This window comes from Lepidochelys kempii, chromosome 2 (assembly GCF_965140285.1).
Source record: "Lepidochelys kempii isolate rLepKem1 chromosome 2, rLepKem1.hap1, whole genome shotgun sequence".
Lineage (NCBI taxonomy): Eukaryota > Metazoa > Chordata > Testudines > Cheloniidae > Lepidochelys > Lepidochelys kempii.
This window is the reverse complement of record NC_136381.1, coordinates 52,686,238-52,704,287: the sequence shown is the minus strand read 5'-3', so window position 1 is coordinate 52,704,287 and position 18,050 is coordinate 52,686,238. Positions and strand designations below refer to the sequence as shown.

At 41.9% G+C, this 18,050-nt stretch overlaps 1 protein-coding gene across 2 annotated transcripts in view; it reads left to right on the top strand.

The window, feature by feature from the left end:
* ZBTB10 (zinc finger and BTB domain containing 10) overlaps nucleotides 1-18,050 on the top strand; it is a 34,041-nt gene that overhangs the window by 13,077 nt on the left and 2,914 nt on the right. Inside the window, exons 2-4 of one of the 2 annotated variants that reach the window (XM_073330745.2) lie at nucleotides 1,057-1,954; nucleotides 13,511-13,648; nucleotides 16,843-17,018. In XM_073330745.2, the coding sequence (XP_073186846.1) occupies nucleotides 1,057-1,954; nucleotides 13,511-13,648; nucleotides 16,843-17,018 (1,212 nt within the window). Of the gene's footprint in view, nucleotides 1-1,056; nucleotides 1,955-10,435; nucleotides 12,679-13,510; nucleotides 13,649-16,842; nucleotides 17,019-18,050 lie in introns of those variants that run through there. The other variant, XM_073330746.2, reaches the window with a different exon arrangement.

Below are 18,050 nucleotides of genomic sequence, written 5' to 3'. Positions count from 1 at the left end.
TGCTGTGTTGTTTTTCTCAACAGATGTCGCCTGGGTAGTTGAAGTCCCCCATCACCACCAAGTCCTGTGCTTTGGATGATTTTGTTAGCTCTTTATAAACAAGCCTCATCCACCTCCTCTTCCTGGTTAGGTGGTCTGTAGTAGACCCCTAGCATGACATTACCCTTGCTTTTTATCCCTTTTATCCTTATCCAGAGACTTTCAACAAGTCTGTGTCCTATTTCTATCTCAACCTCATTTTTGAGATCTAAGGCAACATCTCCTTCCTTTTTCCTTGCCTGTTCTTCCAGAGCAAGCTGAAACCTTCTGTACCAATATTCCAGTCCTGTATTGTCCCACCAAGTTTCTGTGATGCCAACTGTCATAGTTGGAAAATTAAGTACTTGTTAAAATATTATCTTTAGAAGTAAAAAATATTTCCAATAGTGCACCAACTTTTATAAATGTTCATTAGAATATAGTTTATTACTAAATGTGATCTGCAAAGGAGGCAGGGTGGCATTTGTATTCATTTTGCTTCCATTTGTTTGTGGAAGGCTGATAAGGAGGGTGGAAGGATATATTGGGAATTTCTTAAAGTCCTGTCTCCCCATTTTTACTTGAGGCCTCTATGTAAGACCAGAGAAGTGGTGTGAGGGAGTTTTCCTAGCTCTTACCTGAACTGGTTGGTGGTTGAATCTTTAATGTAAATCTCTTCTAACTTCTAGTTCAGGAATTTGTGTTAACAAAAAGGAACACTTTAAATACCCGAGCTAAATATCTTTACATCAGTGGTTTGCATTTTACTTCGGTGGTACTTAAAGCTCATCTACCCCCTTTTTCCTGAAACTGAAAAAAACGGTAGAACTGGACTGAGTTTCTAATACACAAGGAAACTTCCTGGAAACTTTTATTTCATGTTGCCTTTATGACATAAAGAAACAAAAAGGATATAAACCCCATTTTCCTCTGTATTGCATATTTAACGCAAGTTTATTTTCATATCCTGTTGGCAGCATTGGGAAAATTAAGAAGGAAATTAACTGAAAGTTAACTTTTTCCCCCCTCTAATTGCAGGAGTCAGAAATACCGTCTGAGTTGACAAATGAGGGATACTGCGACTACAACAGTAGGCCAAATGAGAACTCTTATTGCTATCAGCTGCTGCAAGAACTAAATGAACAGAGGAAGAAAGGCATTCTTTGTGATGTCAATATTGTGGTGAGTGGGAGGGTCTTCAGAGCTCACAAGAACATCCTGGTTGCCGGCAGCCGTTTCTTTAAGACTCTGTACTGCTTTACAAACAAAGAAAGCCGTAACCAAACCACTGTTACCTATTTAGATGTTGTTGCTGTTCAAGGTTTTTCTGTCATATTGGACTTCTTATATTCTGGTAACCTTGTCCTCACAAGCCAAAATGCCATTGAAGTGATGTCAGTGGCCAGCTATCTTCAGATGACTGAGGTTGTCCAGTCCTGTCGCAATTTCATTAAAGATGCCTTAAATATAAGCATTAAATCAGAAGCTCCAGAGGCTGTAGTAGTGGATTATAACAGAAGATCTGTTAGTCGGGATGGTCTGCCTTCATCAAGGGATCAGAAAGTTGCCAGTTTCTGGGCAACACGGAATCTTACTAACTTGGCAAGTAGTATAAAAACTGAAAATGATGGTTACTGTATTGATGAAGGCCAAATTGAAAACTATCAAATGAATGATTGTAGTTGGGTCCAGGATAGCTCACCTGAAATGGCTGAAAATGAATCTCAAGGTGAAGGAAAAGTGTTTGTGTGGAATGACATGGCCTCACAGGGACAATCAGTTCAAGAACCAGGAAAAGCAAGAAGGAAAAACCAGACTACAAAGAGATTTATTTATAATATACCACCTAATAATGAAGAGAATTTAGAAGATTGCTCAGTGATGCAGCCGTCAGTTCCATATCCAGAAGATTTGCAGTTTATTAAGGAAGAACCAGGTAAATTATTTCACTAATATATTGGATTATCCAAGTGTTAAACTGTTGTATCCATTCTAGGATAACCTCACTTCTATAAACATGTATTAGCTAAGATCCTGCAACAAGTCTTAAATCAGTAGACAAAATGAATTGCAAATATCGTACAGTGTTGCAGGGAGTCTTATCTAATGTAAACATGCTTACTCTGTTTCGATTAGTAGTGTAAAAAAAAAAGCTGAATGTCTGTTTCGTGTGCAGATGTACACTATTGCCAAAATACTTGTAGTCAAAGTATTAAAACTTACAGTTCACACTGGCGAATACCTACTTCCTATAATCCTCAAGAGCCAGTAATCTATTAAACCAAACAATGTAATATCAACTGGTAAAAACTTTCATTTTTTTATTTTGCTTATGTAAACGTTTAATTGTATATTCTCTTGACTAGCACATTTCAACTATCCACACCACATGTAACTTAATCCGTACTATGCTTTTAAAATCAGCAGTTGCCTTTTAATTTGAAAATAACTGAGTTTAATTGCCTGGCCAAAAGCTCTCCTGTGGTGGAAAGGTTGAAGTCTGTAAATTTGCGTCTGCTAGTGACTTATCTTTTTAATGATCATCCCTTTGTTCCGTATAAAGAGAAGTTGCATTTTGACTTCACACCAGTGGTGGTCAACCTATGGCCCTTGAAGAGATGTTTCACTTTTATTATGAATTGAAAGTGTGTTCCTTGAGCCACGGTTGCAGCGTGGTGTATGGGTTGTGTGGTGTGGTGTGCCAGTCCTATTGGTATGGGCTGGTGTTGGATGGGATCCCCTCCTGCTGCACGCCGTTTCCCAGGAGTAGTTGTAATGTGAGTCAGGATTGCTCTGAACAGCTCCTTAGTAGCTCCCTAGCTGGCTGCCTGCTGTATTGTCTGCTTCCTTGTTGAGCTGCAGGTGCTTCATAATGAACAGGATAGGAACTTGACTGACCCTGCCTAAACTTAGGGGATTGACTTGCAAAAGAGGGCTTCTCCTTCCCCGTGCAGCCAGATAGGGCAGCCTAAGAAAAGGTTGAAGAAGCTGAGAATCAGTGAGTTATAGGTCTCCAATTGTCTGTCCGGCCCATGGCAGCTCCAGTTTCAGCTAATAATGGTCCCTGAGCAACCATATGCCAGCTGGGGATAGCTGGAGTACAGCATGCTCAAACTATTCCTCTCCTTGCTCCAACCTATTCTCTGTTCAGGGCACTGCACTAGAGTATGTAGGAGCCAGTTACGCTGGATCTGTGCTGTTATGGATTCTCCACATGTTGGGATACCCACAAATGCCCTGCTATGGACAACTTCCATTACGCTTGTATTGCCTGAATGAGGGAGAACAGCAACATTGCTTGATAAATATTAGGGAACTCAACAAGCAAATTTTTATTCTTGTTTCTCAGATCCTGCTGAGGTGTGTTTGTGTTTTTTTTTGTAGTGTCACCATCAGGTAGACCATGCTTACTGACTTTACTCAAAATGAGAATGGATTCTTGTGTCAAATTTCCCAGCTAGTAACCAGTGAAGAGTTTGCTAGAAATTATTTTTCTAGAAAGAGCAATAGAACCCATGCTACTGAAGGAAGTAATGAGTGGGTTTTATTAAAAGTATTTCCTGGCATAAGTTTTCAGTATCTTTCATCCCATTTTTGTGTGTATATACTAATAAATATTTTGTTTGTTTTTTGTCAACTGCTGTTGCACAATGAGCAGACTTTTTTTTTTTTTAGCTGCCCACAAGGATGTCCTTTCATCTCTCCATCCCTACCCTTTTTCCTCTCTCCACCCTCTCTCCACTACCCTGAATAGTTAGAGATATCAAATTATTCCACAAATGTGAGGTAATGTGCATTGGAAAAACATTGAATTTGATCTGTCGTTATACTACTTACTCATTCAGCCCTTCAGTCCCTCTAAAGCCTTCACTAGTCTTAACTGCACTAACCAAAATAACTGTCATCTTTAAATTTTTCTGCTTCATTGTTCACCCCTCCTTTAGATAATCATAACTATTTTAAACAATACCAGTCTTAAGATGCCCCAAGAGTTGAATATTGCAATTAACCTCTTCCCATGTTGAAAATAAACCATCTACTTATCCTATTTTTTTCTCCCAGCTAGTTTTCAGTTCATTTTAGCACTTTGCCCCTTACTCCAATGAGTGCTTAACTTCCTGTAATAGCCTTTGAGAAATTTTATCAATTATTAGTTTTTAGGAAAGTCCACATAAACTTCCGCTGTTTCTCCTTTATCCACTATTTCTTTGACCAGTTCAAAGGATTAATAAATCAGTGTTGGTCAAGCCTATAGGACAGGCATAGTCACTTGTGGCCCTTAAGGGCAATTGTTAACAAAATTTGTACTTGGCTGTGAGTTGAAAATGTTCCCTGAGCTTCGCCCCCACTCTTTAAAATGAAAGTGGTTTTGAATTAACTTTGTTACAAGGAGGAAGAAGGGAGCAGAACTTCCCCCAGCAGCTGCTGCTTGAGTGGCACAGGAAAGGCTGGTCAAAAGCATTATGGGAGGAAGCTCATGGCCAAGCTCCCATATTAAGAGCTGACGTTTCAAAGTGCTCTAAATTCCATATGCATACTCAGTTGTCCTGAAAATTGGTTTGCCTCATTGGGGCGCAAAGTCAGATTCAGTGGTGCAAATTTGGGATCATTTGATCCCGGCCCAGAGAGATTGTTCTCAGGAAAAAAGGTGAATAGACTTGTACTGTTCTAACTCATGTGCACACTTCTGTTTTAAACTGACACTGTTCTGCACCAAATAGAGCTTACCTGCTCCAATTCAACCTGAGCTAGTGTCCAGCAACTGAGTTCTAGGTTGGGAAAGCAATATTTAAAAAGTCGGATTTGATCTCGCTCAGTAAACAGGTACATATAGGGAATGTGTACCAGAGAAAATGACTTTTGCATGTGAACAAAACGCTTCACTGATCAGACTTCTCCCTGGGGAGAATTAGCGAACAAACATGATGATAATAATAGTCATGTTTCTTAGTGCACTACTGAAAGGTACTCAGATACTGTGCTGATGAGCCTGGTATAAAAACTTATATAAAATAGTGTGCTCTGGCAGCCTTTACACTTGCTGGCCCTAGAGCTGATATAGTACATAATGGTTTTGGGATAAAAGGTAGCACGGATGACCCATGCACAATCCACTGATCTGATTGTATCAAAGGAGTAGATGAAAGTATCTTCTGCTTAGGAAATCCATCAGCTATACCTTGTGTATGAGAGCCTGGTGGTGAATGTTGCAGGGACCAGAGGCAACACTGACCAGTCACACTTCTGACTTCATATACTAGTATATTGTCAGTGAAAAGCAGTGGTGGATTTAGAGTTAGTGGGGCCTTGTGCACAGCTTCATTTTTGGGGCTCTTCCTTGGGACCCAGCCAAGAAAAGAACATTCTCTTATCTTCTGTCTTCCCCCACTCCCTCCCCCCCTTTCTGTTTTTTATTTTTCTTCATCCTCCTCCTGTATTATAAGTAAGGGGCAGTAAATGAAAATAAAGAGAGGTACCTTGATTGGGGCATGGGGTAGGGCTGCAGGGGGTGGGCTCTGGGAGGAAGTTTAGATGCGGGCGGGTGGGTGACGCTTACCTTGGGTGGCGTGGCTCCCAAAGCAATCAGCGCGTGCACACCTCTGGCAGCAACTCCTAAGTGGGTGGGGGATAGGGTGTCTCCACGTGCTTCCGCCCCCGCACCTCCCATTGGCTGTAGTTCCTGGCCAGTGGGAGCTGCGGAGTCAGTGCTGGGGTGAGAGTCAGTGCCCGGAGACGCAGCACCCCCCAACCCCTAGGGGGGACATGCCAGCTGCTTCTGGGAGTGGCACGGAGGGAGGGAGGTAGGTAGAGCTGGCAGGGAGCTGCCTTAGCCCTGCTGCTTGCACATCTCTGCATGCCCCTTGTGTGGAAGGCAGGCAGCACAAAGAAACACCTACCCCTCCTCTCCAGTGGCATGCAGAGACATGCCAGCAGCTGGCCACTTCTGGGAGTGGCGTGGGGCAACGAGCCACAGCATGGGGGCAGCCTGCCTGCCTGAGCCCTGCTGCACCGCCAGCTGGGACTTGGGCAGGTTGTCAGATATTTACCCTGAATTTTGGGAGTGCCCTTGTCATTAGGGGCCCTGTGCCACCCTACTGTTTGTTTCATAGTAAATCTGCTCCTGGCCAAAAATATGTGTTTATCTGTCACATATGTCTATTCATGGGCAAATACCAGTTCAACTGTAGAAGGGTAGAAGGACACTTGTGTGGATGATAGTTTCTACAGGGAGACAACGTTAATTCAACAAGGCAACATGTGAAGGTACTGAGGCTGCCAGATGTTGGGCGTAGGTATTAGTTTGTTAGTAAAAGGTAGCAACAGCAGCTCCTTTCCGGCCATGATGCTGGAAAGTACTTGTGACTGCACTGTTCAGACCTTCGTAGGGGCTCAATAAAAGCATGGTGATCTGCCATGTTATGGAAGATATCCTTTTTCTCCAAAAAGAAAAAGGGTGGCTTCCCTCAAAGACTAAGAAAATGGAAGCCAATCTTAGTTTCCTTGGGTTTGTTGTCCAGTTATCTTTGACCAGAGAAGTTAAATGGTACTTAATACATCCAGAATCTGGGTGTTCGGCCTTTCTCTTCACACAGGGGTGATGGGACGCAAGCCTCCTAAATACAAACAGCAAAAGCTGCTTGGTCTTCAAAAGGTTTCAGAAAGACTAGCAACTCTGTGGTATCTGCCTTAGAGGACCTATCTGTTAAACGGATATTAAGAGTCTCGTACATCAAAAGGCTCTGCACTGTTGGGGTATGGAATCTTTGCTTCATAGAAATTCTTCTCTTGAATTGCTTCCAAAATGGCTCTTCTTCACTTCCCAAGTTTACATGCTTTAAAAGAAATCCTTTCTGTCAAAAGCTACAGTGACCCATAACTCTGGGCTAGGGCAACTTTATGGTCTAAAAGGTGGCTAAGGCATTTGATTGTTGCTAGGAACATCTGGGTGGTTCTGAATGAACTGAGGAGCTTCAGGTAATCTCAAGGAGGTCCTCATTCATGTGGATGGTAAGGTCACAGTTTTCTAAATAAACAGACTAATTGTACCAAGAAGTCTTTAGACAAGGCAGTATTCTATAGATTTTCCTAGTTTGCCTGACAGCAAAACTTGATCACTGACTGAAGCCAATTTGTGACAGAGCTACATGAATGATCCCTTATTTGGGGGTAGTGAATCAGTTTTTGTTTTTGTGTTGTTTTTTTAATGAATAGGGGCACAGTAAAGATAGTTTATAACAACCTAGAATTGCTCTACACCTGCCACCAGACAGATTGGGCTGGCAACTAGAGATGGGTTACGTACGTTCCTCTGCTAAACTATCTCTGGTACAAAAAGTCCTGACCAACCTCTGAGACAAAGGCTTCATGATCAGAACTAATGTTCCCGCCAAACACCAGTGTGACTGCCATTCTTTCCGATCTCTGCCCCTGACAATGCCATTTTATCTGCCACTACAGGCGAGTCTCATCTTATGCGCAAATTCAGCTTTGCGCAGTCAGCAAAAACAAAAAAAGATTAAAATAACCATTTAAATACTGTACCTGTAGTGCGGGCGATTCCACCTGCCATTACACTCAATGTAATTTTGGCTATATGCGATTTTCGCTTTACGCGCTGACTACAGAACGTGACCCCAGCATAAGATGAAACTCGCCTGTATAGCATGTAACTGGGATGTTTTCAACTCTATTCTTGACACCAGTCTGCATCCGTAGCTTGCCCCTTGTTCCTTCACAACACTCAAGTTCTGACCCTTCATCTAAGAATTTCTCTTATTTTAACTACAGCAAACGCCTTCTCTCTGGCTTTCCTGACATTCATCTCTCCTCCTTAAGCCTATTAAAAAAGCTGTTGTTTAAAAATAGATTTCCTGACCTTTTGCTTTTGACCATGTCACCCCTCTTTTTCCAGTATCTCTACTGACTCTCCCTTTCTCACTGTATCAAACTTCTGGTCTTTACGCTGTTTAGGCCCTCCAGTTTAGCTGCTACCTATCCTTTCTTTCAGAGGGTAGCCATGTTAGTCTGTATCAGCAAAAACAAGAAGTCCTTGTGACACCTTAGAGACTAATAAATTTATTTGAGCATAAGCTTTTGTGGGATATAACCCACTTCATCAGATGCATGGAGTGGAAAATACGGTAAGCAGGTATAAATATACAGCCCATGAAAAGATGGGAGTATTGAATTGGCCTCATTAGCACTACAAAAAGTAATTTTCCCTCTCCTGATATTCACCCCTTCTTGTCAGCTGTTGGGAATGGGCCACAGCCACCCTAATTGAATTGGCTTCGTTAGCACTGATCCCCGCCCCCCCCCCAATTTGGTAAGGCAACTCCCATCTTTTTATGTGCTGTATATTATACCTGCTTACTGTATTTTTCACTCCATTCATCTGATGAAGTGTGTTATAGCCCACGAAAGCTTAAGCCCAAATAAATTTGTTAGTCTCCACAGTGTCACAAGGATTCCTCGTTGTTCTATCCTTCCTTGTATCTTTACTGTGGTGTTCCATCAACAAAGCTAGCCTCTGTCTCCCCTCTCCCAAGTGGCTTTAATGCATATAATATTCTTACTGACCTTCTCATTAAACTACTTCTAAGTCACTTTCAAAAAGCCACCTCCATGATACCTACAGTAAAAATGTAACTGATAGCTGCTAGGTAAGTTGCCTATTCATTTAACTCATTTGCTGTTTTCAAGTTAAAATGAACTATGCATAATGGCTGCTCTGGGTGCATAATGTTGTCTGTCTTGTCTGCTACCCACTTATTTCCTCTTGTGTTAAATGCGATCGTAAAATCTTTAGGCAGTTATTCTCCTGCTAAATACTTTCTGGCACACCCTGTACCAAGTGAACCCTGTTCCTTATTGTGTAGGGGCCTGGGCACTTGTGTGTTAGTAGCAGTAAGAAACCTAATTGCTGCTTATTGGCTGAGGCAAATATAGTTCTCTATCCTTTCAGTGTTCTGGTTGCCCACTATATCTTGCAAAAGTCTCTCCATATCTGGTGACAGAGAACCATTAAACTTTCTGTAACACAACTGAGGATGTCTGTCTATATAGAAGATGAAAACTGCTAAGTCTGATTTCAAGTTACCCTATCTGCTGCATTTTTTTGAGATAGAATCATGTCCTTAATCATCATTATCAAACCTTTAATCTGCTGCCACACAACTTTAGTTTGCCTTGCAAAAAGATGAGAACAGTTGTCGTATTCCCTACACACACTTATTGTTTACACTGCATCAAGAGACAGGGTTTGATTATCAGTGTTGCAGATATGGGGCCTTTTTGCTTAGGGTTGCTAAAAATTTTGATCACAAAGCTTTTTTTGGTGCTTAAATTTTTTTTTGGATGCACTGTTTTCTTTACAGCTTTTCTTTAAGACCAAGAGCATTATAACAATTTCCTTTCTCTTTAAAGTGCTTACCTGCCCTCACTATCGGTTTCAGTTCCTTGATTTTTATTTATTTTTAAAATAGAGACCTGGAGATTTTTAATTCCCCAGAGTGGGGTATAACAGATCACCATTCATCCATACTCTTCACCACAAAGGGACGATTTTGTGTATATATGGGAATTTGACCTATTCAAAAGGAATAGGAAGTTAGATACCCTATGTGTGTCCCATGTTTCATTACATGAGATACTGTGAAATGCCTGTACTGGAATCAACAATATTCTCTTCAAGCTGAGGGAGTTCTCGCTATGTTTTGTGTGCAGAAACCTGGACATAAGTATGATCTAAAATTTCAAAGAACAACTTCCTTACAGGGTTCAGTGGTAGCCGTGTTAGTCTGTATCAGCAAAAACAACGAGGAGTCCTTTTGGCACCTTAAAAACTAACAAATTTATTGGGGCATAAGCTTTTGTGGGCTAAAACCCACTTCATCAGATGCAGGGAGTGGAAAATACAGTAGGCAGGTATAAATACACAGCAAGTGAAAAGATGGGAGTTGCCTTACCAAGTGGGGGGTCAGTGCTAACGAGCCAATTCAGTTAAGGTGGAAGTGAGCTAGTCTCAACAGTTGACAAGAGGGGGTGAATACCAAGGGAGGAAAAATAGCTTTTGTAGTGCTAATGAGGCCAGTGTAATCAAAGTGGCCCATTTCAAACAGTTGACGACAAGATGTGAGTATCAGCAGGGAGAAATCAGTTTCTGTAGTGACCTGTCCACTCCCAGTCTTTATTCAGGCCTAATTTGATGGTGTCCGGTTTGCAAATTAATTCCAAAGTTCTGTAGTTTCTCATTGGAGTCTGTTTTTGAAGGTTTTTTTTGTTTGTTTGTTTTTTAAGAATTGCCACTTTTAAGTCTGTTGCTGAGTGTCCAGGGAGATTGAAGTGTGCTCCTACTGGGTTTTTGAATGTTATAATTCTTGATGTCTGATTTGTGTCCATTTATTCTTTTGCATAGAGACTGTCTGGTTTGGCCAATGTACATGGCAGAGGGGCATTGCTGGCACAAAGGAACTCCCTCCCCCCCCATTCTTTCTCCACCCAGCTCCCAGGAATCAAAGGAAAGTTACGTTGTCACTTCCTCCCCTCCAACAACCAGGCATGAGAGCTAAAATATTGGAATTCTCCTCTTCTCTCCCTCTTCCCCTCCACCCCCCAAAAGCCAAAAAAATAAAAACCAATAACCTTGGAACAAAGCCTGTGGGGAGAGGGAGAAAAATTTCCTGTTTACTCATTGGGATCTGAGGCTTTGTGATCACTGAGACTGAGCTGCTGAGGTCAGTTGCATGAATGATCCCACATGGACTGTAGCTGGCTACCCAACTGCGTGACAGTTTTTTCAGACACCTGTTAACTTCATTTGGGCTCCCTTTGAGCTGTCTTCCCATGCAGTTACCACTGCCAACCATAATCCATAATGCTATTTAAGCAGCAGAGTAAAACTGATGCATACAATCTGATGTAGAGTGAAAATCTCCTCAACAATAGTAGTGAAAAATTAATGTACGCTGGATACTTCTGCACATACCTTGCCCAGCAGAAAGGAAGTATACTGTCACTCCTGCTTCTGCTGTAGCACTGTCAAAGCATGGCATAACTTCTTATATCATGTGCACTCCTTACCTGCAAATGGATTTGTTAGCTGGAATTTACAAAAGTGCAGATATAGCTACTCCCATCCTGCTCAGGACTTAACCCCCAACAAAAGAGGGTAGGACAGGTTTACAAACCTCCAGATTTAAAACACCCATCACCAATGAAGAACAGACACAGGAGAAGGGTAGGAATGATGTGGCTGCCCATCAGAATTCAGTCTAAAACACATGTTCTTGTGTATCAGAATGGCGTGTAATGCTGCCAATGCCAACGTGATATGCCTTTGATAAAAGATTTGTTCTCTTTATGCCTGACAAACAACAAAATAAAACAAAATAGATAAGGGACCTGTACCCAGTTAATTGCTGGGGGATCACCACAATATATGGTTCTGGGCATGGTGGTTTCTAAATGTATTTTTTTCATCATTGGTAGCTAGAAGAAGAATAAAACAAAAACCTAAGAAGTCAAGCGAGGAGAGGGAGACAACATTAATTGAATGGGGGACGAGAAGAATGATACAAAGTGCATAAAATTTTGTTTTGTGATGGAGACTGTATTTCAAGGCTTTCTCCTACACGTTCTGTAGATACTAGGTGTATGGTGTTTGTGTATGTATGGGGAGGGTTTAGATTTAGAAACCAAAAATAGAATTGCAGTCCTCATTGAGGTTCAACAGAACGGCTCCTTATTTATAACATTTTTAAAGGGAGATAGGACTTTAAAAGTTTTAACCATTCTTAATGACTACAATCTTCAGCTTCTACACTTACTCCTGGATCTCTCGGTGGGTGGGTGGGTGGATTTAATCAGCTTTTTTAAAACTAGTCTCCTGTTGCTATATAATAGACATAAGAAAAAGTGGAAACTCATTGGCTAGGGAAGCCTTGGCACTAATTGCACACAAAATACTGACAAACCAACAAAAATGGGACAGTGAGAGGTCTGTTTGTTTACTTACTAAGTAGTATGACAATAGGATGAAATTCAAATAAGTGTGTGTGTTAAGTAGACTGTTCCTTTAAATTTGACTTTTATAAAAAAAAAAAAAATTCCTTGTGCAACTTTTCACAAACATACAAATTTACAGAGACTGAATGGGACAAAGGGCTGATCAGTTTTTTGTACTGCTTTAAGTATGTTTGAAACTGGGTGTAATTAAGGCCGTACAATCCCTAGTACGTATGTAGTTATAGTGCAAATACATGCACTTATCACAGTAGACTTACAGAAATGAGTTACACCTGTTTAAATCACCTTTCTACCGGTATAAGGCATGGTCTGCATTACACAGTTTTGCCAGCATAGCTATATTGGCTGGGAATGAGGAGAAAATTATGCTTTCTGCTCGCCATTGGTGTGTTAGCAAAACTGCTTATGTAGATGCAACGGTGCTGTCAGAGTATTTGTCAGGATAGCTAATGTCATTGAGAGAGATTGTGTAGCCATGTCAGCAGAACAACTTTACACTAGTGGGAGTTTACACTAAGGGTTTGCTGGCATACAAAAACAGAAAAAATAAGAGGGCAAAAAGTGGGGGAATGAGGACCTACATACATAAAGCCAGCCCCACACAGATACAAACTTATATTCACAGATCTAAATCAGTATCCGCGGAACCGCAGGGCTCTCCCAGGAACTGCAGTGATGAAAGGAACAAAATGTGGGGCCGCTGCTTCCAGGAGCCAGTGCCCCATGCCGGCAGCTCCTCTAGCATAGCTGTACTGGCCCCAGCCCTGCCCTCTCTTTGGGGGCAGTGCAGCTGCACTGGAGGAGCTGTCAGTGCGGGGAGCTGGCTCCTGGGAGTGGCAGACACGTGTTCTGCTCCTTTCACCCCTGCAGTTCCACAGATACCGATTTATATCCATGGATATAAATTTGTATTTGCGTAGGGCTCTATACATACAGTAAAACTTGATCCTTCAGGGTTTTTGTGGCATGAAAAATGTTTTTGCAGAATCTCCAAGCATGGAGAGGATAAAATTGCTCAGGGCTGTAGTCTAAGAATCTTACATTTTGGTGAAATTAGTTAATGTTTACTTATAAGGGACTATCAGAGTAATCAATGCATAAATAAGGCCTTATTTGAATTCTGAACTGTGTGGTTTAAAAAAAAAATTGTGGCTGAGTTGCAGACAAGCTATGGAAAACTGTGGAAAAGTAATAATGGACCTTATTATTTGCAGTAATAAAGTCATTATTACTTTTCAGCAATTTTCTGCTGTCAGCCACTCAGGGCTGAGAATGCGGGTGCCCGCTGTCAAAATTGCAGGGAAGCCTAATATTGCAGAATCTGCAGTTTGCCCAATATCACAAGTTAAATAGGTTCTTAGTCATAAAGCTTTTTGAAAAGTTTGTTTAAAAATATAACTGTTTAGAGAGTTCTCTTCTATAGAATTTTGTATAAATCAAGTGAAAAGAACATTACTTGTAACAGGTACTTCAAATGACTTCAAGTATGGACTGTTGCCGGGTACTTCAAATGACTTCAAGTATGGACTGTTGCCGGGTACTTCAAATGACTTCAAGTATGGACTGTTGCCGGAATCTTGGCCAAAAGAAGCATGGGAAAATGGCAAGTTATATTTTTTTCCCCTTCATAGCCCTTTGTTTGGGGGGGGTCCAGTTTCTTGTACTATTTAATGATTGTATAGATTAGAATGCCGGAAGGGACAGCGGTGGTCCTCTAGTCTGACCTCTGTATAGCACAGACCATTGGACCTCCTTGAATTTATTCTTGTTCTATGAAAATTTTTTAAAATCCTAGGGTTATAGCAAACTTCCTCTTTGACAATGTCACAGTAGCTTTTCCCAAAGTAAAGTATATCCAGTTTGGCTTTTTTTGAAATATTAGGCTCTTACCATCAATTTAGGATAGATGGATTAGCATACAGATGAAATAGATTTGATCTTCAAATGTATAATGCTTAACTTTGAAAATTGTCACTTAACATACTAAGTTTTGGTTAGTGCAATTCATATTTCCTTTCAGCATGGCTAAAAGCATCTTCTCTTGAGACCCCTGTTTGGGTGGTCTTGCCCTTCTGGGAGTAACATCTCCCCTCCCCGCCCCCCCATTCACCCCGACTACATAGATCTAGCTAGGGGTTAGCTGTAGACAAATTCTCTGAAGATTTTGGATATTCTCAAAGAAGCACTGTCATGTAAGTAATCTTAATAAGACACCCCTTCTCAATAAAGCAGCTATTTTAGGAACATACAGGAGTGGGTAGTAATATCTAGCCCTTATATCCCTCATCAGAACTCAAAGTGCTTTATGAAGGAAGGATGATTATAACTGACCCTTCTAAGTAGGGAAACTGAGGCAAAAGGAGGTGAAATGGCATGCCTACGGTCACTTGCCAGCATGCCAGTGAATAGAACCCAGGTCTCAAGTCCCAGTCCAGTATTCTGTCTACTAGGAGAAACTTCCTCAACATAATACTTCAAGCAGGGTCTTAATGTTACGCTTAAGTTTTGTATCTGCCTCTCCCCCTCCCATCCTTGCGGGCATACATAAGTAAGGTTAAGATTTTGTCACTTTCTTTTTTTTTTTTTGGTAAAAGTCATGGGCAATAAACAATAATTCATGAAGCCTGTGAGCTATCCGTGACTTTACTAAAAATAACCGGGGACAGGGCTAAATAGGGAGGAGGAATGGAGTCCAGGGAGAGGGCGGGAAGAATGACATCCCAGAAGCCGCAGTGCAGGGCACAGCCTGGGGGGTGTACAGCTCCCTGCTCTGGAGATGGCCGCAGCTGTGGGACAGGTGCACGACCCCAGCTGCAGCCTCCCCAAGCTGCGGCCACAGCCAGGAAGGGGCGCATGGCCCCGGGACACCATGGGGCAGGGGCGCACAGTGCCCGCTGCAGCTCCCGCCATGGTGATGGGGTATGCAACCCCGGCTGTGGCCCCTGGTGGAAGCCGCAGGGCTGGAGGGCAGTGGGGGATGCGCAGCCCCAGCTCTGGAGCTGGTCTACCGGGGTGGCACATGGTCCTGGGACGCAGCGGGGTAAGGGCACACAGTTCCCGCCTGCAGCCCCCGGCGGAAGCACAGCCCCAGCTCTGGAGCTGGCCGCAGGGAGGGCGGGCAGGGCTCTGCGATGCTGCGGGGCAAGGGTGCACAGCCCCTGCTGCAGCTCCTGCCACGGGGCTGTGGCATGTGCAGCCCCTGCTCCAGAACTGGCTGCAAGACAGGGGCGCACAGCCTGACAGCAATCCCTCCACTCTCCGCAAACCACAGGGCAGGGGCTGCAGGGTCCTGATTCTAGCTATCCAGCTTGCAGTTACCAGCTGCTGCAGCTGGGCGGGGGTGCACAGTCCTGCCTCCAGCCACCGCTTCAGCTGCTGACTGCTGAAGCAGAAGTCAGAGGTCCAGTAAAGTCACAGAATCCATGACCTCTGACTAAATCATAGCCTTATACATTAGTATTAGATTTTTAAATTGATCATTTTTGTTGGGGATTTTTATGGCACTCTGAGTGGCTGTCTTTTTGCCTTTTAAAGATGCAATACCTGGATGCAGGAATAGTCACTTATTTTTTGTCAAGGTCCTGATTCCAGAGAAACATTTTTCACACTACAATAACAATAATGGTAATAAGTAAATAAAAAGATTTTGCGGTCCATTTAAAAGCATCTGACGGTCTGAATTTGGTCTGCAGTCCACCTATTGACTATCTCTGCCTGGAAGCATACAAGTACAGGTTCAGTCAGTTCCGGGATAAGATTTCTTAAAGGTGACTAGAATTCAAATAAGTTAGTTAACGTTACGGATCTGTTAGATGCAGCAAACGTGAGTGCTCAGCTATTGAAAGCCAAATTTTTGAAGACTACAAATACTTAAAATCCATGGTACAAATGAATTAATTCTTTGCCAGAGGGAGCAGTAGTACCTTCTGTTTAGACACACACAAGTCTTTGCTTTCTCCTTCCTGACATCAGCTCCCCAGAATCCATCCTATGCATAGCCACATGCACTTAGAAAACATCTTTTAAAAGTTTTGGTGGCTGTTAGGTCCATGTGCCTGTATCTTGTGTTCCTGTCTTCCCTGGGTGAACATATGAACAGCCATCCCCCATAATGGTTTCTGAGTTCTACTCTGTCCAACTGCACTATAGTCATAGGACCCATTCCTTTCCTTTTGTCATATAGTAGTGTAGTATCTTAACATTTCTTGTAATTCGGGTTTGTGCATGGCCATTGAGCTCTACCATCCCTGGCTCATGGGTATAATAACTAGCTCTTGCCTCCTGATGATACCTCGGTTCTTCACTACCTCTAGAAGCTGTATCTGAGCTCTGAATTAAAGGGGAAGAAGGGAGGGTAAATGAGGTTCTATGGAGGCAATGCATAAGTAAATTAATGAAGTTAAGTAACTTTGATTATTCTAAAATTATAATACAACTTGCTATCAATATAATGAACCAAAATACCTTCCATATTTTTAACAAATTTTTATATAAACCAATAAAAACAGGGTTTTTCCCCTCAGTTTCAAAGAATTGGTCTGTCCTTGGGTTCTGGAATCTTTTTGTGAGAATGAGACTTTGAGGTGTCCATATTTACTAGATAGGCACCTTCAGTCAAATTCTGCTTCCTGGGTCTACTGTGTCAGTGGACCCCAGGGAAGCACTGTTCTGACCTGGGTAATTTTGACATTTATATGGTGCAAAAGCCTTTTGCTGTTTCAGCTGAACTAGAATGTATCAGATGATAGTCTTGTTTTATTTTGTTTCGTTACTAAACACTGGGACTTTTTTTTTTAGGTGATTCATCTGCTCTAATCATGAACAAACTGAAGTGTCCACACTGTAATTATGTAGCCAAATACAGAAGAACACTAAAGAGACACTTGCTCATTCATACAGGGGTGAGATCTTTTAGCTGTGACATCTGTGGGAAGCTGTTTACTCGAAGAGAGCATGTAAAAAGACATTCCTTGGTGAGTAACATTTTCTCTGTCTTTAAAGCTCTCAAATATTTCTTAATCTTTTGATAAAAACAGTTTCATAAGAGATTTGACATGTGAATAGTCTGTTTTACCATGAAGTAACCAAGTTGGAGTCTACTTGGTACCAGGACAACTATATCTCTCTTTAAATTCCCATCTGGAAATCACACTATTGTCCGTGAAATTTGTTCCAAGATATTCCGTGGAGATGGCATGAGTATTTTGGGGCAGATGTTTTAGGAGGATTGAGGAAGTGACAGAAAAATAAGAGCAGAAATGCGTCATTTTATAGGCTTAGTAGACCAGAAGAAACCTTCCCTTGTTAGGGCAGCAGTTGAATATAACATCCTTTCGTTCTGTATTACTACTTTACCATTTTCTGCCCAAACTAACAACTCACTAATCAATTTCTCCCAAGTGCCTTGGTGAAGTTGAAGGTATGTTCATTCCAAAGCCATCTGATGGGATGATGTATTATGCACTTTAAAAATCCAAGTTGGGGCGACCAGTGTTTCCAACCTGATGCTGAAAATGAAAACTTGCCTTTGACACTGATCCCATGTAAAATGCCATTGAACAGTTACATGCACCCATATGGCACGTTAGTGAGTATCTAAATGGTCATAAGAACTTATCTTGAAGTGCTGTGATTATGTGAGAAGCCAGAGATGTGTTTATATTCTAGGCATTTCGATAGGTATTTTCTATGTAGTTTACAAGTGATGAGACATTTGAAGTTTCATTTTAATTCTTGGGTTGTATAAATCCTAGGTGCACTAACATTTCAGCTTTAGGGAAGCAATAAAGGCGGGTGAAATTGGTAGCAAAAAAGATGGTGGTATTTTTCTAAAGTAGTACCCTCATGAGACACCACTGCGGAAGATTGTGTGATTGCATTTTGAACATCTGCAACTTCTGTGGGTGACTTGGGCTTGGCCCCCTCTGTTATCCAGATACATCCACAAGCTCCACTGGGTTGTTTGGGCCTCACTGAGGGGAAGCTCAAGCCCATAAGCCCTGTTG